This window comes from Acomys minous (genome assembly GCF_964271855.1).
Source record: "Acomys minous genome assembly, chromosome: 4".
Lineage (NCBI taxonomy): Eukaryota > Metazoa > Chordata > Mammalia > Rodentia > Muridae > Acomys > Acomys minous.
Window position 1 is genome coordinate 110463611 of NC_140486.1, and position 15854 is coordinate 110479464.

Consider the following 15854-nt stretch of genomic DNA (forward strand, 5'->3'; position numbering starts at 1 on the left):
GATGCTCGGATCTTTTTTTTTTTTTTTTTTTTCAGGTTTTTCAAGATTGGGTTTCTGTGTTATAGCCTTGGCCGTCTGTCTTGAACTCGCTTTGTAGAATGCCTGCCTCTGCTGGGAGGTGCTCTGATTTTTTTTTTAATGGTTTAATTATTTATTGTTATGTATACAGTCGTCTATCTGCATATATAGCTGCAGGCCAGAAGGGGGTCTCGCTCTCATTATCGAAGGTTGTGAACCATCATGTAGTTGCTGGGAATTGAACTCAAGACCTTTGAAAAGAATGGCCAGTGTTCTTAACCTCTGAGCCATTCTCCAGGCCGAGGTGCTCGGTTCTTAAACAGGCAGATCTGAGTTATCATTATTCCGCAGACTCAACTAAAGACCCGCCCCCCCGAGCTCGCCACAGTACTATAAGCCCTCACGTCCGCCACGGACCAATTCTGGTGCCGCCCACCTTCCCTTCCCAGGAGGCTCCGCGCGGGTATTCGCCCTGCGCGATTGGCAGCGTCACTTCACGTGACCCCGAGTAGCGGTGGCTGTTGCCGTGGTGACGGCGGGCGAGCTGGCAGTCTAGAGGAGAGAAAGCACAGCCCGGCAGCAGGTAAGCGCGACCCTCCTTGTGGCTGGGCCCGTGGCGCAGGCTTCGGAGCCCCGCGTGGATGGCTCGCCTTGTCTGTCCTGGTTCCTATCGGACCAGGGCCTGAGGCTGCCTCCTGTGCCTCCAAAGCATAGGTCCGTTGCTTCCCGGAGGAGTCCCTAGCTCTGCTGGGCTTGGGCGCACTTGTAGTGGTCCCTGGTTGTGTTGCTGAGCTTTGGCAGCGGGATCCCGTGGCCTGAGGCATTTAGGTCCCTCGCTCCCGGTAGTTTTCATTAGTAGTCTTCCCTCCCAGCACCCAGATCAAGCTCAGGCTTCACTGAAGCTAAGGGCAAGCATGGTACTTGCGCAGTGCAAATTCATCTTCTCCTTATTCGGCCAGCTGTAGGCCTAAATCTCTTGCAGATGGCAATGCAGAAGTTGTCATCGCATGCCAAAACTCTATGAACAGCTTCCTTAGGCTGTTTGGAGTAAATTAACTGAGATAAGGGACATGAACTCACAAGCAATAGGATGCACTTGCTGACCAAGCCTGAAGGCCTGTGTTGGAACCCCAGACCCATATGTTGGAAGGAGAGAACCAACTTCTGCATAATCACCTGCAATACCAGCACAGAATTAATTCCAGCTTTGTCACTTTATGGAGTGTCTGTGAGTTTGGTGGCTCATGAGGTGGGGGGCACTGTCCCAGTTAGAGTTCTTATTGCTGGGATGAAACAGTTTGACCAAAAGCAACAGAGGGAGGAGAAGGGCGTATTTTGCTTACGATTCCACATCACTGTTCATCCAAGGAAGTCAGGGCAGGAACCTGGAGGCAGGAGCTGATGCAGAGGCCGTGGAAGAGTGCTGCTTACTGGCTTGCTCCCTCTGTCTTGCTCAGCCTGCTTTAATATTTAACACTTAATTTATCTATCTATTTATTTAGTTTTTCTTCTCAGATTAATTTATTACGTATACAGTGCTCTGCCTGCATGTACACCTACTGGGCAGAACAGGGCATCAGATTACATTATAGATGGCTGTGAGCCACCATGTGGTTGCTGGGAATTGAACTCAGGACCTCTGGAAGAACAGTCAGTGCTCTTAACCTCTGAGCCATCTCTCCAGCCCATTTATTTGGTTTTTCTGTATAACCCTTGCTGTCCTAGAACTCTGAAGACCGTGCTGGCCTGAGATCTGCCTGCCTCTGCCTCCCAAGCGCTGGGATTAAAGGCGTGCACATGCCACCACACCAGGCTTTTGGCCTGCTTTCTTTTTTTAAAAAAGAATTATTTATTTTATATGTATGGGTAATTTTGCCTGCTCACATATATGTGTGCGCCACATGCATGCCTATCACCTCATGCATGCCTATTGTCATGGATTTCCTAAATCTGGAGCTACAGACAGTTGTAAGCTGTCATGTGGGTGCTAGGAATTAAATCCAGGCCCTCTAGAGGAGCAGCCAGTGCTCCCAGCCTCTGAGCCATCTCTCCAATTCCCGACAGCCCACTTTCTTACAGAAATTTCCCTCCTTCTGTATTTACCTGGGAGATTTCAGCATCTGGCCCGTGAGTGGTGGGCCTGATGTTTTGCAAGTCTTTCTGGGTGGGTACCTTTAGATGTTTGCAGGAAAGAACATCAAGACAGACAGAACTGTGTACACGCCGCTCTTTGAGGGCAGGATATATTGTGGGCATCAGTGAGCTTCCATGTAAGCTGGGAGGGCCTGGTGGCCATTGTGGTTCAAGCCAGCAGATGGAAAGCTACGAAAGGCGTGGAGAGATGGACCTGCGGAGTCTACTTCAGCTGTAGGGTCCCAGAAACACCGCCCACGGGAGTGGCGGGATTGCAGGTGTGTGCGCCACCACACCCAGTTTTTGAGGCCCTAGCTGATGAGGTCCTAAAGGGCTTTACGCCTGCTAGTCAGACGCTCTACCAACAGAGCCACAGCTCAGCTCTTGCGTTTTCCACTGTTGCTGGTTCCCATGAACTTGGTGGCTTGAGTAGTGCACGCTTAGTGTCCTGAAGGCCAGAAGCCTACACTGAGCATGTCAGGTGCATTCACACACAGAGTATCTGCTTGGATCTTTACTAAGGGGCCTCGATCCATATGCCAAACCCTGGCCTTGGCATCCTGTTTCTTTCAGGACCAGCCACAGTGTGTCCTGCCTCCCAGTCCCTGCCTCACCTCCTTGACTCGTGACCACCGCTCTGTCTTCGAAGCCTGTAGTGATGGGTCTATATTTCTGCATCTTGTCACTCTGACACTGGTCCTCTTGCCTTTCTTAGCTGAACTAGTCATCCAGGCTTATCTCTGGGATTAAAGGGCAGCTGGTTACTTGTCTTAATGCCACCTGCATGTTTGCATCCCACTAGTCACGTGACCTCACATTGCCCCATAGTCACAGGTTCCGGGGATTACTGTGTGCCTGTCTCTGGACCCTGTACTCTGTCTACCACAGCCACTCCCTTGTCATTTCTCAGGTGGTTAAAATTAACCTTTGTCTTATGTTTTTGTCTTGTAGAGATTTCTGCTATGAGAACGGCCAGTAACAATTCACTATGGGGGATATTCTGGCCCATGAATCTGAATTACTTGGACTGGTGAAAGAGGTATGAAACACAAGTCACCAAAAAGCATTTTTAAAAAAGATTATTTAAGCCAGCCGGTGGTGGTGCACGCCTTTAATCCCAGCACTCGGAATGCAGAGGCAGGCGGATCGCTGTGAGTTCAACGCCAGCCTGGTCTACAAAGTTAGTCCAGGACAGCCTAGGCTACATAGAGAAACCTTGCCTGGAAAAAAAAAACAAAAAAAAAAACAAAAAAAGGATTATGTATGTATCTATGTATGTATGGCTGTTTGCATCATATGTGTGAGTTTTCTGGAGGCCAGAGTGGGGCATTTGTGAGCCACCTTTTGAGGATGCTGGGATTGGAACTCAGGTCCCCAAAATATGTATTTTAAAATGTAATGGGACTGAAGAGATGGCTCAGAGGTTAAGAGGACACAGGTTTGATTTCTAGCGCACACATGGTGAATTACAGCCATTGGTAATTCTGTCTTAAGGAATCCAGCACTCTCTTTTGACTTCTGTGTACACCAGGCATGGATGTGATGCATAGACTCATACATGTAGGCAAAACACTCAGGTACACAAAGATAAAAATGAATAAATCTTTATTTGTTTTGTTTGTTTGTTTTTTTGGTTTTTTTTGAGACAGGGTTTCTCTGTGTAGCCTTGGCTGTCCTGGAACTTGCTCTGTAGACCAGGCTGGCCTCGAACTCAGAGATCTGCCTTCCTCTACCTTCCAAGTGCTGGGATTAAAAGCATGCGCCACCCCTGCCTGGCTTGAATAAATGTTTAAAAACAAAATTAAAATGTAGCAAGAATGGCCTGGTGGTTAAAAGCACTGACTGTTCTTCCAGAGGACACAGGTTTGGTTCCTAGGATCCACACGGTGGCTAACAGCGTTCTATAATTCCAGTTTCAAAGGATTTGATATAGTCTTCTGGCTTTGTGGGCGCCTTGTGCATGTGGTGTATTTATATATACACAGACAAACTGCCTACACACATAAAATAAACATAAGTATACCTTTAAAATGTAGCAAGTTTATACATGTACTCTAGCACTTGAGAGGCTCTAGCAGGACAGTCTGGACTTTATACAGAGACCCTGTTATCAAAACAAATTAAGTGAGTAAATGAATAATATATAAATAGATTGTAAGCTGCAACACATTTTTTCTGTTTTGTATTCTTTTTTAAAAAATCATTACATGATTTTTCACTTCACTGGTGCTAGCTTGAGTCTGTTGTGTTTGATTGGGGCTCATATAGCCCAGGATAGCCTTGAACTTGATCGGTAGCCAAAGATGACCTTGAGACCTCTCTCCTCCCGCCTCTGGCTCCCCAGTGCTGGGATCACAGGCTTGTGCCATAGACCTGGAATAACCTCTGTTAGCTCGCAGCCCCTTCGATTGGCTACTCTGAGAGCTTGGGAAGAGCAGGATTCAGGCGGGCCTTCTGAGGTGTAGGGCTGAAGATGGACGCTGGCCTGTGTGAATAAGCTTTCAGTTATGCCTCAGGGGCCAGTAGAGGGTCTACTTTGGACAGGCAGCTTTGTTCGTTGTGGTGATCATGAATAAAGTGCTATAGCTGGCACCACCAGGACTGTGGGCAGGGCCAGGGGACCCAGCCACACTTTAGAATATGTGGAACACGATCTGACTGATGCCAACTGAAAGGACATGTGTGAAGAACAGTATTAGAGCACTGTTCTTGAGAGTGGGAGAACTGCAGGAGGCTTGCTGTTAACATTTTCCTTTGGTTTTTATTTTTGTTTTGTTTTGTTTTTTTGGTTTTTGAGACAGGGTTTCTCTGTGTAGCCTTGGCTCTCCTGGACTGGCTTTGTAGACCAGGCTGGCCTTGAGCTCACAGAGATCCACCTGCCTCTGCCTCCCCGAGTGCTAGGATTACAGGTGTGCACCACCATGACCAGCATATAGTCTCCTGTTAGCGAAGCATTATTTCTAATTCTATTTCAAATAGATCCTAGTAAACCAAAAGCTGTAGACCTCTGCCCATCACTTGCTTTCTTCAGATTGCATCACTTCAATTTTCTATTAATAATAAAATGATGGGGCTGTAGCAAGGGCTCAGTGCTTAAGAGTACGTATTGCTCATGCAGAAGCCCCAGGTTCAGTCCTCAGAACCCAAGTATGGTGGCTCATAACCTGTAGCTTCAGCCCCAGGAGATCTTTCACTTTTATCCTGAATCCACGGCCACCTGTTTTCTATAAGTGTAATTGACAAAAGATGCATGTTTATGACTTGATGTTTCTTTTGTTTGTTTGTTTGTTTTTGTTTTTGTTTTTCGAGACAGGGTTTCTCTATATAGCCTTGGCTGTCTTGGACTCACTTTGTAGACCAGGCTGGCCTTTCCTAGTTTTTTGAGGAACCTCCAGTTGTTGTCCATTTATAGCTATGTTGGTCTCCATTGCCACTAACAGTTAGAAAGTTCCCTCTCCTCTACTTTCTTTGTCACTGTTCACTTTTGGCCTTTTGAAGATGTGTTTTATGATTTATGTGTTTGTGCACATGTATGTGCATTCGAGTGCAGGTGCCAGCGGAGGCCAGAAGAGGGTGCTGGGTCCTCTGGAGCTGCAGTTACACAGGAAGCTGTGAGCCTCCTGATGGTGGTGCTGGCTTTTAAACTTGGGTCCTCTGCAAGAGTATCATGTGCTGGGCATCCCCAGGTGTTGTCTTTTTGGTGGTAGATATTCTTGTGGGAGTGGCTTTGAGCATATTCCTGTTGGCCTTTTGTATGTCTGCATTAGCGAGATGTGTGTTCAGGGCATTTGACCATTTGTTCAAATTGTTTAATTGGAATATTTGGGTTTCATTTATTTATTTCTTTATTTATTGTTCCTGAATTATGTTCTCTATCCCAGTATTTAGATTTTGCTGAATTTGAAGATACCTTGAAGACATTTTCAAAAGAATGCAAACTAAAAGGAAAGCCAGTATGTAAAACTGTAGGTGGATCATTAAAGAAGGACTCCAAGTCGCTGCTAATCCAGGTAAGACCTTGCCTTGTCTTCAGCTCTGTGAAGATGCTGGGACAGTCAGAAAATTGCAAGTTCTTTCAAGTTAGATAAAAATAGACTCAAAGCTATCAGAAGAATACACCAAGAACCACAAGATTTCATACTTCAAATGGGTTAGATTGGTTGCTATCAAAATAAACAACAGAGGCGGCTGGAGAGATGGCTCAGCAGTTAAGAGCACTGGCTGCTCTTCTAGAGGGTCCAGCTTCAATCCCTGGCGTACACACGGTGGGTCATAACCATGTGTAACTCCAGTTCCAAGGGATCTGGCATCCTCTTTGGCTTTTGCAGGTACCAGGCTTGCACATGGGGCACAGACATGCATGCAGGCAAAACTCCATATGCATAAAGTAAAATCTAATAATATAAAGGATGCCAGTTTTATCTATCCTTTTTTTTTTAAGACTTATTTATTTATCATATATACACACTGTTTTGCCTGCATGTACACCAGAAGAGGGCACCAGATCTCATAGATGGTTATGAGCCACCATGTGGTTGCTAGGAATTGAACTCAGGACCTTTGGAAGAGCAGCCAGTGCTCTTAACCTCTGAGCCATCTCTCCAGCCCCTATCTATCCTTGCTTACATGCTCTTTTCTGGTGTTTATGTGTATTTAGTATTTATTTATCTTTCTTTTTGGTTATCCAGTCAACAGCTATTAGATAATACTATAACATATGCCACTCCATCATAGTGCCCCAATGATAGATTTCCCATACAAAAGTCCTTGGAGCCAGGGGAGGTGGCACTTGCCTTTAATCCTAGCACTCGGGAGGCAGAGGCAGGCAGATCTATGTGAGTTCAAGGCCAGCCTGGTCTACAAAGTGAGTCCAGGACAGCCAGGGCTACACAGAGAAACCCTGTCTCAAAACAAAACAAAACAAACAACAACAACAACAAAAAAGTCCTTGGAGCAGAAGAGGAGAACAGTGGTGCACACTCTATTCCCAGCTCTCCGGAGGCTAAGGCAGGAAGGTCAGGAAATCAAGATAAGGGAATCTAGCCAAAAACTGGTCTAGAAAGATGGCTCATTTGCTCCCAACCCTGAGGACCTGAGTTTGATTCTTATGAACACATGGTGGGAGAGCCAACTTCCAAAAGTTGTCTTTCGACCTTCACATACACAGTATGACACATGTACAAACATACCACACATATGCACATATATGTACATACACAAGTCTCTAAATAGATGTAATTAAAATATTTTTTAGAAACTCAAATAACAAAAATGTCTTGGATAGTGGTTAAGCAAAGTCTACTGTTGCTTGCCTTATGCTGCCATTCTTAGGCCCAGTTCCAGCACAATGGCTTTCCATGATTGGTGGTGGTGTGTATGCATGCTTATCTTGGTGACTCTGGCTAACAGAGGATCAGTTTCTGACCATAGTAACAGTGGACTGTTTCATGTGTAGAGGTTATTTTAAAGCAAGGATCATTCCTAGGTATTGATGTGACGGTAGTGACATTGCAAAGGTTTGTAATTCAGGTTTATAAATATAGAATCTAGAATAAACTGTAGATGGACCATTTGGTGTGTAGAGTCTGCTAAGACATATTTTTAAAAATTTCATGACTCTGAGCCTTAGAAAAGTGTGCACTTGGCCAGGTGTGGTGGCTTGTGCAGGTCTTTAATTCCAGTGCTTGGAGGGGGCAGAGGCAGGCGGATCTCTGAGTTGGAGGCCAGCTTGGTCTACAGAGTGAGTTCCAGGACAGCTAGGGCTACACAGAGAAACCCTATCTCAAAAAACAAAAGAAAGAAAGAAAGAAAGAAAGAAAGAAAAGAAAAAAAAAAAGAAGACAAAAAGAAAAAGTCTACACTCACTTCAGCCTCCTGAGTGGCTGGCAGGATTTGCAGGGGAACTGAGGAGAGGGGAGCTCGGGGCTGAGCCCAGCCCAGCAACATGTCCCGAGCAGAGGCGAACGAGGAGCCTCTGACCAGGTCCCCCAGTCTGTTGGGGGACTGTGCCTGGCTGCCTGTGCTTTGTTCTGGCACCCCCATCCACAGTGGCCAACAGGCTGCCCTCAGCTTTTCCAAGGCTGGTTTGGCCTGCAAAGCGAATGGAGGACAGCCAGGACTACAAGAGAAACCCTGTCTCAAAAAACAAAACAAGAAAACAAAACAAAACAAAACAAAACACTTGTAGGTTTGTAGTGAATGGATGGCCATAGCTCACGGTAAGGCAGCTCTCCATGGGATGTTTATGGTCCTCACAGGGAGACTTGAGGACAGTCACATGCCCATGTTGTCCGGCCTCAGAACCCTGTCTATTTTGAAGCCCTATTGTTTCATGCTGTCAGAGTCCAGGCTGGGTATTGCCGAAGGAGCCTCTGGGCAGGAGTGTGTAAGTATCTAGCATTGGTAGGTGGTGGGGAGCATCTTGTTTGACTAGGATTTTTCTTTCCCCCTTGAGACAGGACTGTCTTGGACTCGCTTTGTAGACCAGGTTGGCCTCACCGCCTCCCTCTGCCTCATGAGTGCTGCGAGTAAGGTGTGTACCACCACACCTAGCTTTGACTAGGATTTATTTTATTTTATTTTATTTCATGTACATTGGAGTGAGGGTGTCAGATCCTTTAGAATTTGAATTATAGACAGTTGTGAGCTGCCATGTGGGTGATGGGAATTGAACCTGGGTCCTTTGGAAGAACAGACAGTGCTCTTGACCACTGAGCCATCTCTCCAGCCCCTTGACTAGGATTCTTGTTATGTCTTCTCCACAGAAGGATCTGGTGGCAGCGTTCGACAGTGGAGACCAGAAGGTGTTCTTTGACTTGTGGGAGGGCCACGTTCCCCGCTCCCTCAGAGACACTGACTCCCTGGCCCAGAAGCTGGAATTCTACCTTCACATCCATTTCGCCATCTATCTCCTGAAGTACTCCGGAGGCAGGCCGGTAGGCTGGCTTAGGGCTCGGGTCACTCTGAGTTAGGTAGCAGGCCTTCGAGGACTTCAAGGAAGCATTCGTTTAGTTTTGTGACCATGTTACCACGTTGCTTCTTATGTCCCAACACACACTTTTTTTTGGCTTCATCCTCAGAAGTTTATTTCCTAATTGATATGGAATTTTGTACTTTCTGTGATCAAAGTTAAATTGTTTTCCTTTTAAACACCTCAGATGGCTGAGTCTTGGAGACTCATCACAGTGAGTTTGCGCTATTGGGTTACAAGCTGTAGCTAGGAGAAGACCTAGGCCATATGTTTAAATGCAGGAAGCAGAGGAGTCCTGAGGAGGGGCCACGAGGCTTGAGTTTAGCTGCTGCCTTTTCCTGGATGGGCTGGAGATGTGGAAAAGGAAGCAGAGGGCTGGAGTGTCGGGTGCCTGGGGTAGATGGCCCTTCAATTATAGACAAAACAGCACAGGACAGAGCGCTGGCGTGAGATCACTCTTGTAACACTGCCCTGAGTTCCCGTGGGAACTCACTGGAATGTGGGGACACCAATGGAGGGGCGGTGGTGAGGAAGTGGCCATGGAGTAGCCATTCTTGGAAGGCTGTTCCTCTAGGACCCGTGTCGGGAGGGTCTGACTTTCTTCAGTGCTTGTTGTTGTTTTGTTCCACTTTATTTCTGCTTAGGCGATTTTTTTATTTTGGTGTAATACGAAAGTCAGTGTGACCTATTTTCTAAGCCCAGTACTCAGAAGAGGACCTCACAGCGCAGGCTGAGTGAGGTGTGTTCACGAGAAGAGGAAGGTGGGTTCTGTGTGTGGGGGAAAAGTACGCTCTGAAGGCTCAGTGTCGTCGCTTGATCTGGGTTGTATGTGGAACAGTGATGTGGTCACCGTCAGTCCTTAGCTTCATGAAGGGCAGGAGTGCACTTCTGTTTCAGGGAATGACAAAGATGCTGCGCTCCCCTTTAGAGGCATGGGAATGCAGGCAAATGTTTATGTGTCTGGAAAACGGAAGCGTGGGCCCATCTCACAATGGAGAATTATAGACAAGTGGTCGGTTCTGACGTTGAAAATGATGTTTATGAAGCTTTTTAAGGACACGAGAAAATGGTAAAAAAAAAAAACATGTGGAGTGCATATTGGTCTCCTGGCATTCCTATCTAAAGTGACATTAGACACTGGAGCGATGTCCTGCCAGCCAGGTGGGGCAATGCTAGTGACATGACTGAGACCCAGGGACTTTCTCAGAGTGGACAGGGTCAACAGGAGGACTGAGTCCCAAGCCAGAGACCCTAAACATGTCTTCTTCTTCTTCTAGGACAAACAGGAGCTAGATGAGAGGATTTCGTATTTCAAAACCTACCTGGAGACAAAAGGGGCCGCCCTGAGCCAGACCACGGAGTTTCTTCCCTTCTATGCCCTCCCCTTTGTGCCCAATCCTATGGTGCACCCCTCATTTAAAGAGCTCTTCCAGGTGAGCAGCTGCTGTGGGACTTGTCAGAACCTGGGCCTCATTGTTGCTTTCTGGATGATGCTTTAAATGGCCTAAGGTCTATCCTCATTACTGTTCCTGTAGCCGAATGTAAATAGTTACTCTATCGAATGCCTGGTGGTGTGTTATCCTGTACAAGCCGTGTTGTATGTCCTGGCACATATCTGTAGCCTGTAAGGGATGAAGCAAGACATAGAAGCCAGGCCAGTTAGATATTAGGAGGGAGATGCAGAAGGAAGTTGAGTTGTGGTCTCAGAATGAAATAATAGGGATGTATAACCTATGACCTGAACCACACATTGACACGCGCTTCTGAAGGCCAGGCCTGAGCCAGAGAGAATGATTCCTTTACAGTTAGCAAAGTAAACAAAAGTAGTTGTTGTTATTATTATTATATTTATATTTTGGGTTTTTCAAGTCAGGGTTTCTCTGTGTAACATTGCTGGCTGTCCTAGACTTGCTTTGTAGACTAGGGTCGCTTTGAACTCACAGAGATCCACCTGCCTCTGCCTCTCGAGTACTGGGATTAAAGGCATGCGTGCGACACCATGCCTGGCCAAAAGTACTTTTTGGATGCGCATGCATGTGCAGGCACCCATGCACACACATCAAACATCACATAGTAAAACTGACTCTGCACAGGTGCAGGTCCATCAGTCTCAACATGTGCATAGTTATAACGTCATCACCACCATCAAGGAGCAGCGTTTTTGCATCAGTCATTTCTAAGAACTGCCTTGTGCTGCCCCTTTCTATTTGCTTCTGCCCCCACCTCCAGCCAAGCAACCGCTCTTACATTTCACTTTAAAACAGCGCTCAGATAATTTGTTTGAACAAACTTTCCTTATGCTGTACTATGGGATTTAGCTGTTGTCAACACTAAGGCCTATTAACTTAAACTGACAGTTAAAACTATGCTAGCCTGCCATACTGTTTAGACTTTATAAGAACTGAAGAGACAACCCACTGGTGTTTAAGCCCAGCTAACCTGCGCCTCTGCTGTCACCCTTTGCTGCTGTTTTGGAGTAGCCTGTCTGTCTGTTGAGAGGTGACCTCTATTTTTTTCCTTTGCATTTGAGATTGTATAATTTCACTTTAGTGGGTCTAAGGTCAAATTTCTGATTTCATTTTGGATTTATTGAGCCTCCTTGACTTGATGCCTTATGTCTTGGAACAGCTTATATTTCTTCATATATTCCCTCTACAATTCTCTTATCATTTCTTCCGGACACCTGATCCAATGTCCATGACTCTTCTCATTATATCCTGCATGTCTTTTTTTTTTTTTTGAGACCCAGCATCCACATCAGACAGCTCATAGCTCCCAGGAACTGCAGCTTCAGGGAGCTAACACACCTCTCACCTCCTTGGACACATACACAAACACACATACATTCACAAAAAAGAAATAATATAAACATTGTAAAAAAATGGACATCACACCATTGAGATGTAACAAGAATAAATTAATAAAAAAAAATAAATGAAAAAAAAAATGGACATCACCAGTCCAGCTAGTGAGTTTCTTTGTAGAAATCTCAATGTGTACTCTGTATACTCAGTTTGTCAGAGAACACCCTCCTGCAAAATACTGAGGATGCCTGTAATTACCTCAGGGAATGTTCCTGAGTGCCTGTTCCTGCTGGGGTTGAGTTAAGTAAGCTTAATTAGTAAAGATCTAAAGAGATGGAAGGCTATCCTAGCACTTGGGAGGCAGAGGCCAGCCTGAACAGGCTACAGAGAAACTCTGTCTTGAAAAACCGGGGGGGGGGGGGGGGGTGGGGGGGGGGGGCGCCAGGGGGGGAAGAGTAGGAGGAGGAATAGAAGGCTAGCCTGGTGGTACAGACTGTAATCCCAGCTACTAGGGAGACTGAGGCAGGAAGTTTAAGGCCAGCCTGGGCAATCTAATGAGATTCTAGTATCTCAAAAGTGCAAGAAGCTGCGGGGCATGGTGGCGCACGCCTTTAATCCCAGCACTGGGAGGCAGAGACGGCCAGATCGCTGTAAGTTCGAGGCCAGCCTGGTCTACAAAGAGAGTCCAAGACAGCCAGGACTCTGTGTAACTGAGAAACTCTTGTCTGGAAAAACAAAAATCAAAACAAAAAGTACAAGAAGCTGGGGGTGCAACTCAGAGGTTAGTGCTTAGCGTGCTGAGCACCCTAGATCAGTCACCAAGGGGCTGGGGAGAGGTGAAGTTTGCAGGCCCTGCGAGGGAGAGTGGGGGAGGGGCCATGGGGGAGCCCGGGGCCCAGTCCTCACATCCATAGTGGTCCTGCCGTGCGTTAGGCTTCCACTGAAGATTTAGAAGGATGAGAGCGTTTAGTGCTGGATGACAGTCGGCAGCCACGAGTGCACTTTGAAGCCTGTGTCCTGACAGGGAGAAGTTGAGAAAGGATGAGAGGTTTTTCCCAGACTGTTCATGAGAGCCACCTGCCTCTTCTCCTGGCTCTTCACACTTGTCTCTGAAAGTGTGGGATCAAGTGCTCCTCAGACTCAAAGTGTTCTTCTCAAAGCTGAAAACAAAACAGAAGAACAGTCAAGGAGAAATCAGGCCTGATGCCTGGAGAGTTTGTATTCCAGCCTGTCCGTGTCCGTTGCAGGAACACTGTTGGAGAGATGATTGAGTGGAAAATAGCCGTTTGTTAGTTATATGAAATAGTAACCAACACCAGGACAACTTGACTGGGAGTCTCGGGCCCCAAGTCCGTGTTTTTGGTTTTGTGAGGCAGGGTCTCTGTAGCCCCGACTGGCCGTGACCTCAGCATAGCTGTGATGACCTTGAACTCCGATCCTCCTGCCTCCTTTTTTGTTTGTTTGTTTTTTGAGACAGGGTTTCTCTGTGTAGCCTTGGCTGTCCTGGGCTCACTTTGTAGACCAGAGTGGCATTGAATTTACTGTGATCCTCCTGCCTTTGAGTGCTGGGATTAAAGGCGTGCACCACCATGCCCTGAGTGCTGGGATTGCAGGCGTGCACCACCATGCCCTGAGTGCTGGGATTGCAGGCGTGCACCACCAAGCCCTGAGTGCTGGGATTGCAGGCATACACCACCATGCCCTGAGTGCTGGGATTGCAGGCGTGCACCACCATGCCCTGAGTGCTGGGATTGCAGGCGTGCACCACCAAGCCCTGAGTGCTGGGATTGCAGGCGTGCACCACCATGCCCTGAGTGCTGGGATTGCAGGCGTGCACCACCATGCCCTGAGTGCTGGGATTGCAGGCGTGCGCCACTATGCCCTGAGTGCTGGGATTAAAGGCGTGCACCACCAAGCCCTGAGTGCTGGGATTGCAGGCGTGCACCACCATGCCCTGAGTGCTGGGATTGCAGGCGTGCACCACCATGCCCTGAGTGCTGGGATTGCAGGCGTGCACCACCATGCCCTGAGTGCTGGGATTAAAGGCGTGCACCACCATGCCCTGAGTGCTGGGATTGCAGGCGTGCACCACTATGCCCTGAGTGCTGGGATTAAAGGCGTGCACCACCATGTCCTGAGTGCTGGGATTGCAGGCGTACACCACCATGCCCTGAGTGCTGGGATTAAAGGCGTGCACCACCATGCCCTGAGTGCTGGGATTGCAGGCGTGCACCACTATGCCCTGAGTGCTGGGATTGCAGGCGTGCACCACCAAGCCCTGAGTGCTGGGATTGCAGGCGTGCGCCACTATGCCCTGAGTGCTGGGATTGCAGGCGTGCACCACCATGCCCTGAGTGCTGGGATTGCAGGCGTACACCACCATGCCCAGTTTTATGAGGTACTGAGAACTAAGTCCGGTGTTTCTTGTATGTTAGACAAGTCCTCTGCCACCTAAGCCAGATTCTCACCCCGGCCGGTGAGATGCCTCTGCTGGTAAAAGTGCCTGTTGCACAAGCAGGACAACCTGGTTTTGAACCCTGAGTCTCTCAAAAATGTGATTACTACCATCTGATCTCAGCATTCCTGTAGTGAGAAAAGCGTGGAGGCAGGAGAATTGCTCAGAAGCTCTCAGGTCAGCACAGAGCTGCCTCACCAAGGTGGGTGGAGAGACCTGCCTCCTGAAAGTTGTCCTCTGGCCTGCACGCTGTGGCATGCGTGTTCCTTGCTCACATGTCTATTACACATCAGGAGTAACAAACAAAACTGTCTTGATGTACACTGGCCGCCTCAGCACCCTCTTTTTGAGACTCTTCAGATGGTTGAATGGACAGAGCTGAAGCCCTAGGGCAAAGCTGGACCATCAACAGCGAAGTTGGGCATCCAGATACCCAAGACCACATCTGGGCTGCTGTGCTCCCTCTATAAGCTCTAGAGAGGAACGTCCTTCCTTTTTCCTCTGGCTTCCAATGGCCCCAGGTGGTTCTTGGCTTGTGTGCACAACTCTCTGGCCATCTCCCGGGTGTCTGTGTGTGAGCTCCCTTTTTGTTTAGGCATAGTGGCACTAATGAAGGGCTCAACATGTCCAGTGTGCATACATCTGATGATTGCCATGGTCCTATCCCCAGGCTTTATGTCCCTAGGGTTTCAGTATGACTTTTGGGGAACAGTACAGACCATAATAGTATACATTACATTAAAAAAAAAAAGATTTATTTTTATGTGCATTGGTGTTTTGCCTAAATATATATGTGTGTGAGGGTACTGTATCTACTGGAAGTGCAGTCACAGGCAGCTGTGAGCTGCCACGAGGGTGCTGGGAATTGAACCTGGGTCCTGTAGGAGAACAGCCAGTGCTCTTAACCACCAAGCCATCTCTCCAGGCCACACACTACAGTTTCAAATCTTGCAGCATCAGAGAACTTAAAGATATTTTGAAAATATAGGAATTTTCTTCTTTTTATCTGTCAGTATTGTGTCAAAAAACCAGATGGCATAGGGAGTAGAATGAAGGGGAGAAGGAAGGGAGCAGCCCTGGAGAGGGGCCGTGGGCGGGCCCGGAAGGGACTGGGTGTGGATTTTGGTGGGTAGCTGCCTTTTTGTGGTTCATAAGTGGGAGATGTTTTTATCTTATTTTATTTATTTATTTATTTATTTATTTATTTTTGGTTTTAGTTTTTCGAGACAGGGTTTCTCTGTGTAGCCTTGACTCTCCTGGACTCGCTTTGTAGACCAGGCTGGCCTCGAACTCACAGCAATCTGCTTGCCTCTGCCTCCTGAGTGCTGGGACTAAAGGCGTGCACCACCACGCCCGGCTCCTTTATTTTATTTTTATTTGAAGAACAGAAGTAAATTATACCCAAAAGTTTGTTATTAGGGATAGTGTTCTATTTAAGCCAGACACGGAGGAGCCTGCCTATTTTCCCAGCACT

The 15854-nt window shown here is 47.3% G+C and overlaps 1 protein-coding gene across 5 annotated transcripts in view; it reads left to right on the forward strand.

The window, feature by feature from the left end:
* The first annotated feature begins 500 nt into the window (after positions 1 to 500).
* The window catches only part of ARMC9 (armadillo repeat containing 9), a 142458-nt gene continuing 127104 nt past the window's right edge, over positions 501 to 15854 (forward strand). For all 5 annotated transcript variants that reach the window (XM_084779167.1, XM_084779168.1, XM_084779166.1 and 2 more), the window contains exons 1-5: positions 501 to 601; positions 3103 to 3190; positions 6033 to 6161; positions 8916 to 9086; positions 10399 to 10554. In XM_084779167.1, the coding sequence (XP_084635293.1) occupies positions 3140 to 3190; positions 6033 to 6161; positions 8916 to 9086; positions 10399 to 10554 (507 nt within the window). In that variant the 5' untranslated portion in view covers positions 501 to 601; positions 3103 to 3139. The remainder of the gene's footprint in view (positions 602 to 3102; positions 3191 to 6032; positions 6162 to 8915; positions 9087 to 10398; positions 10555 to 15854) is intronic.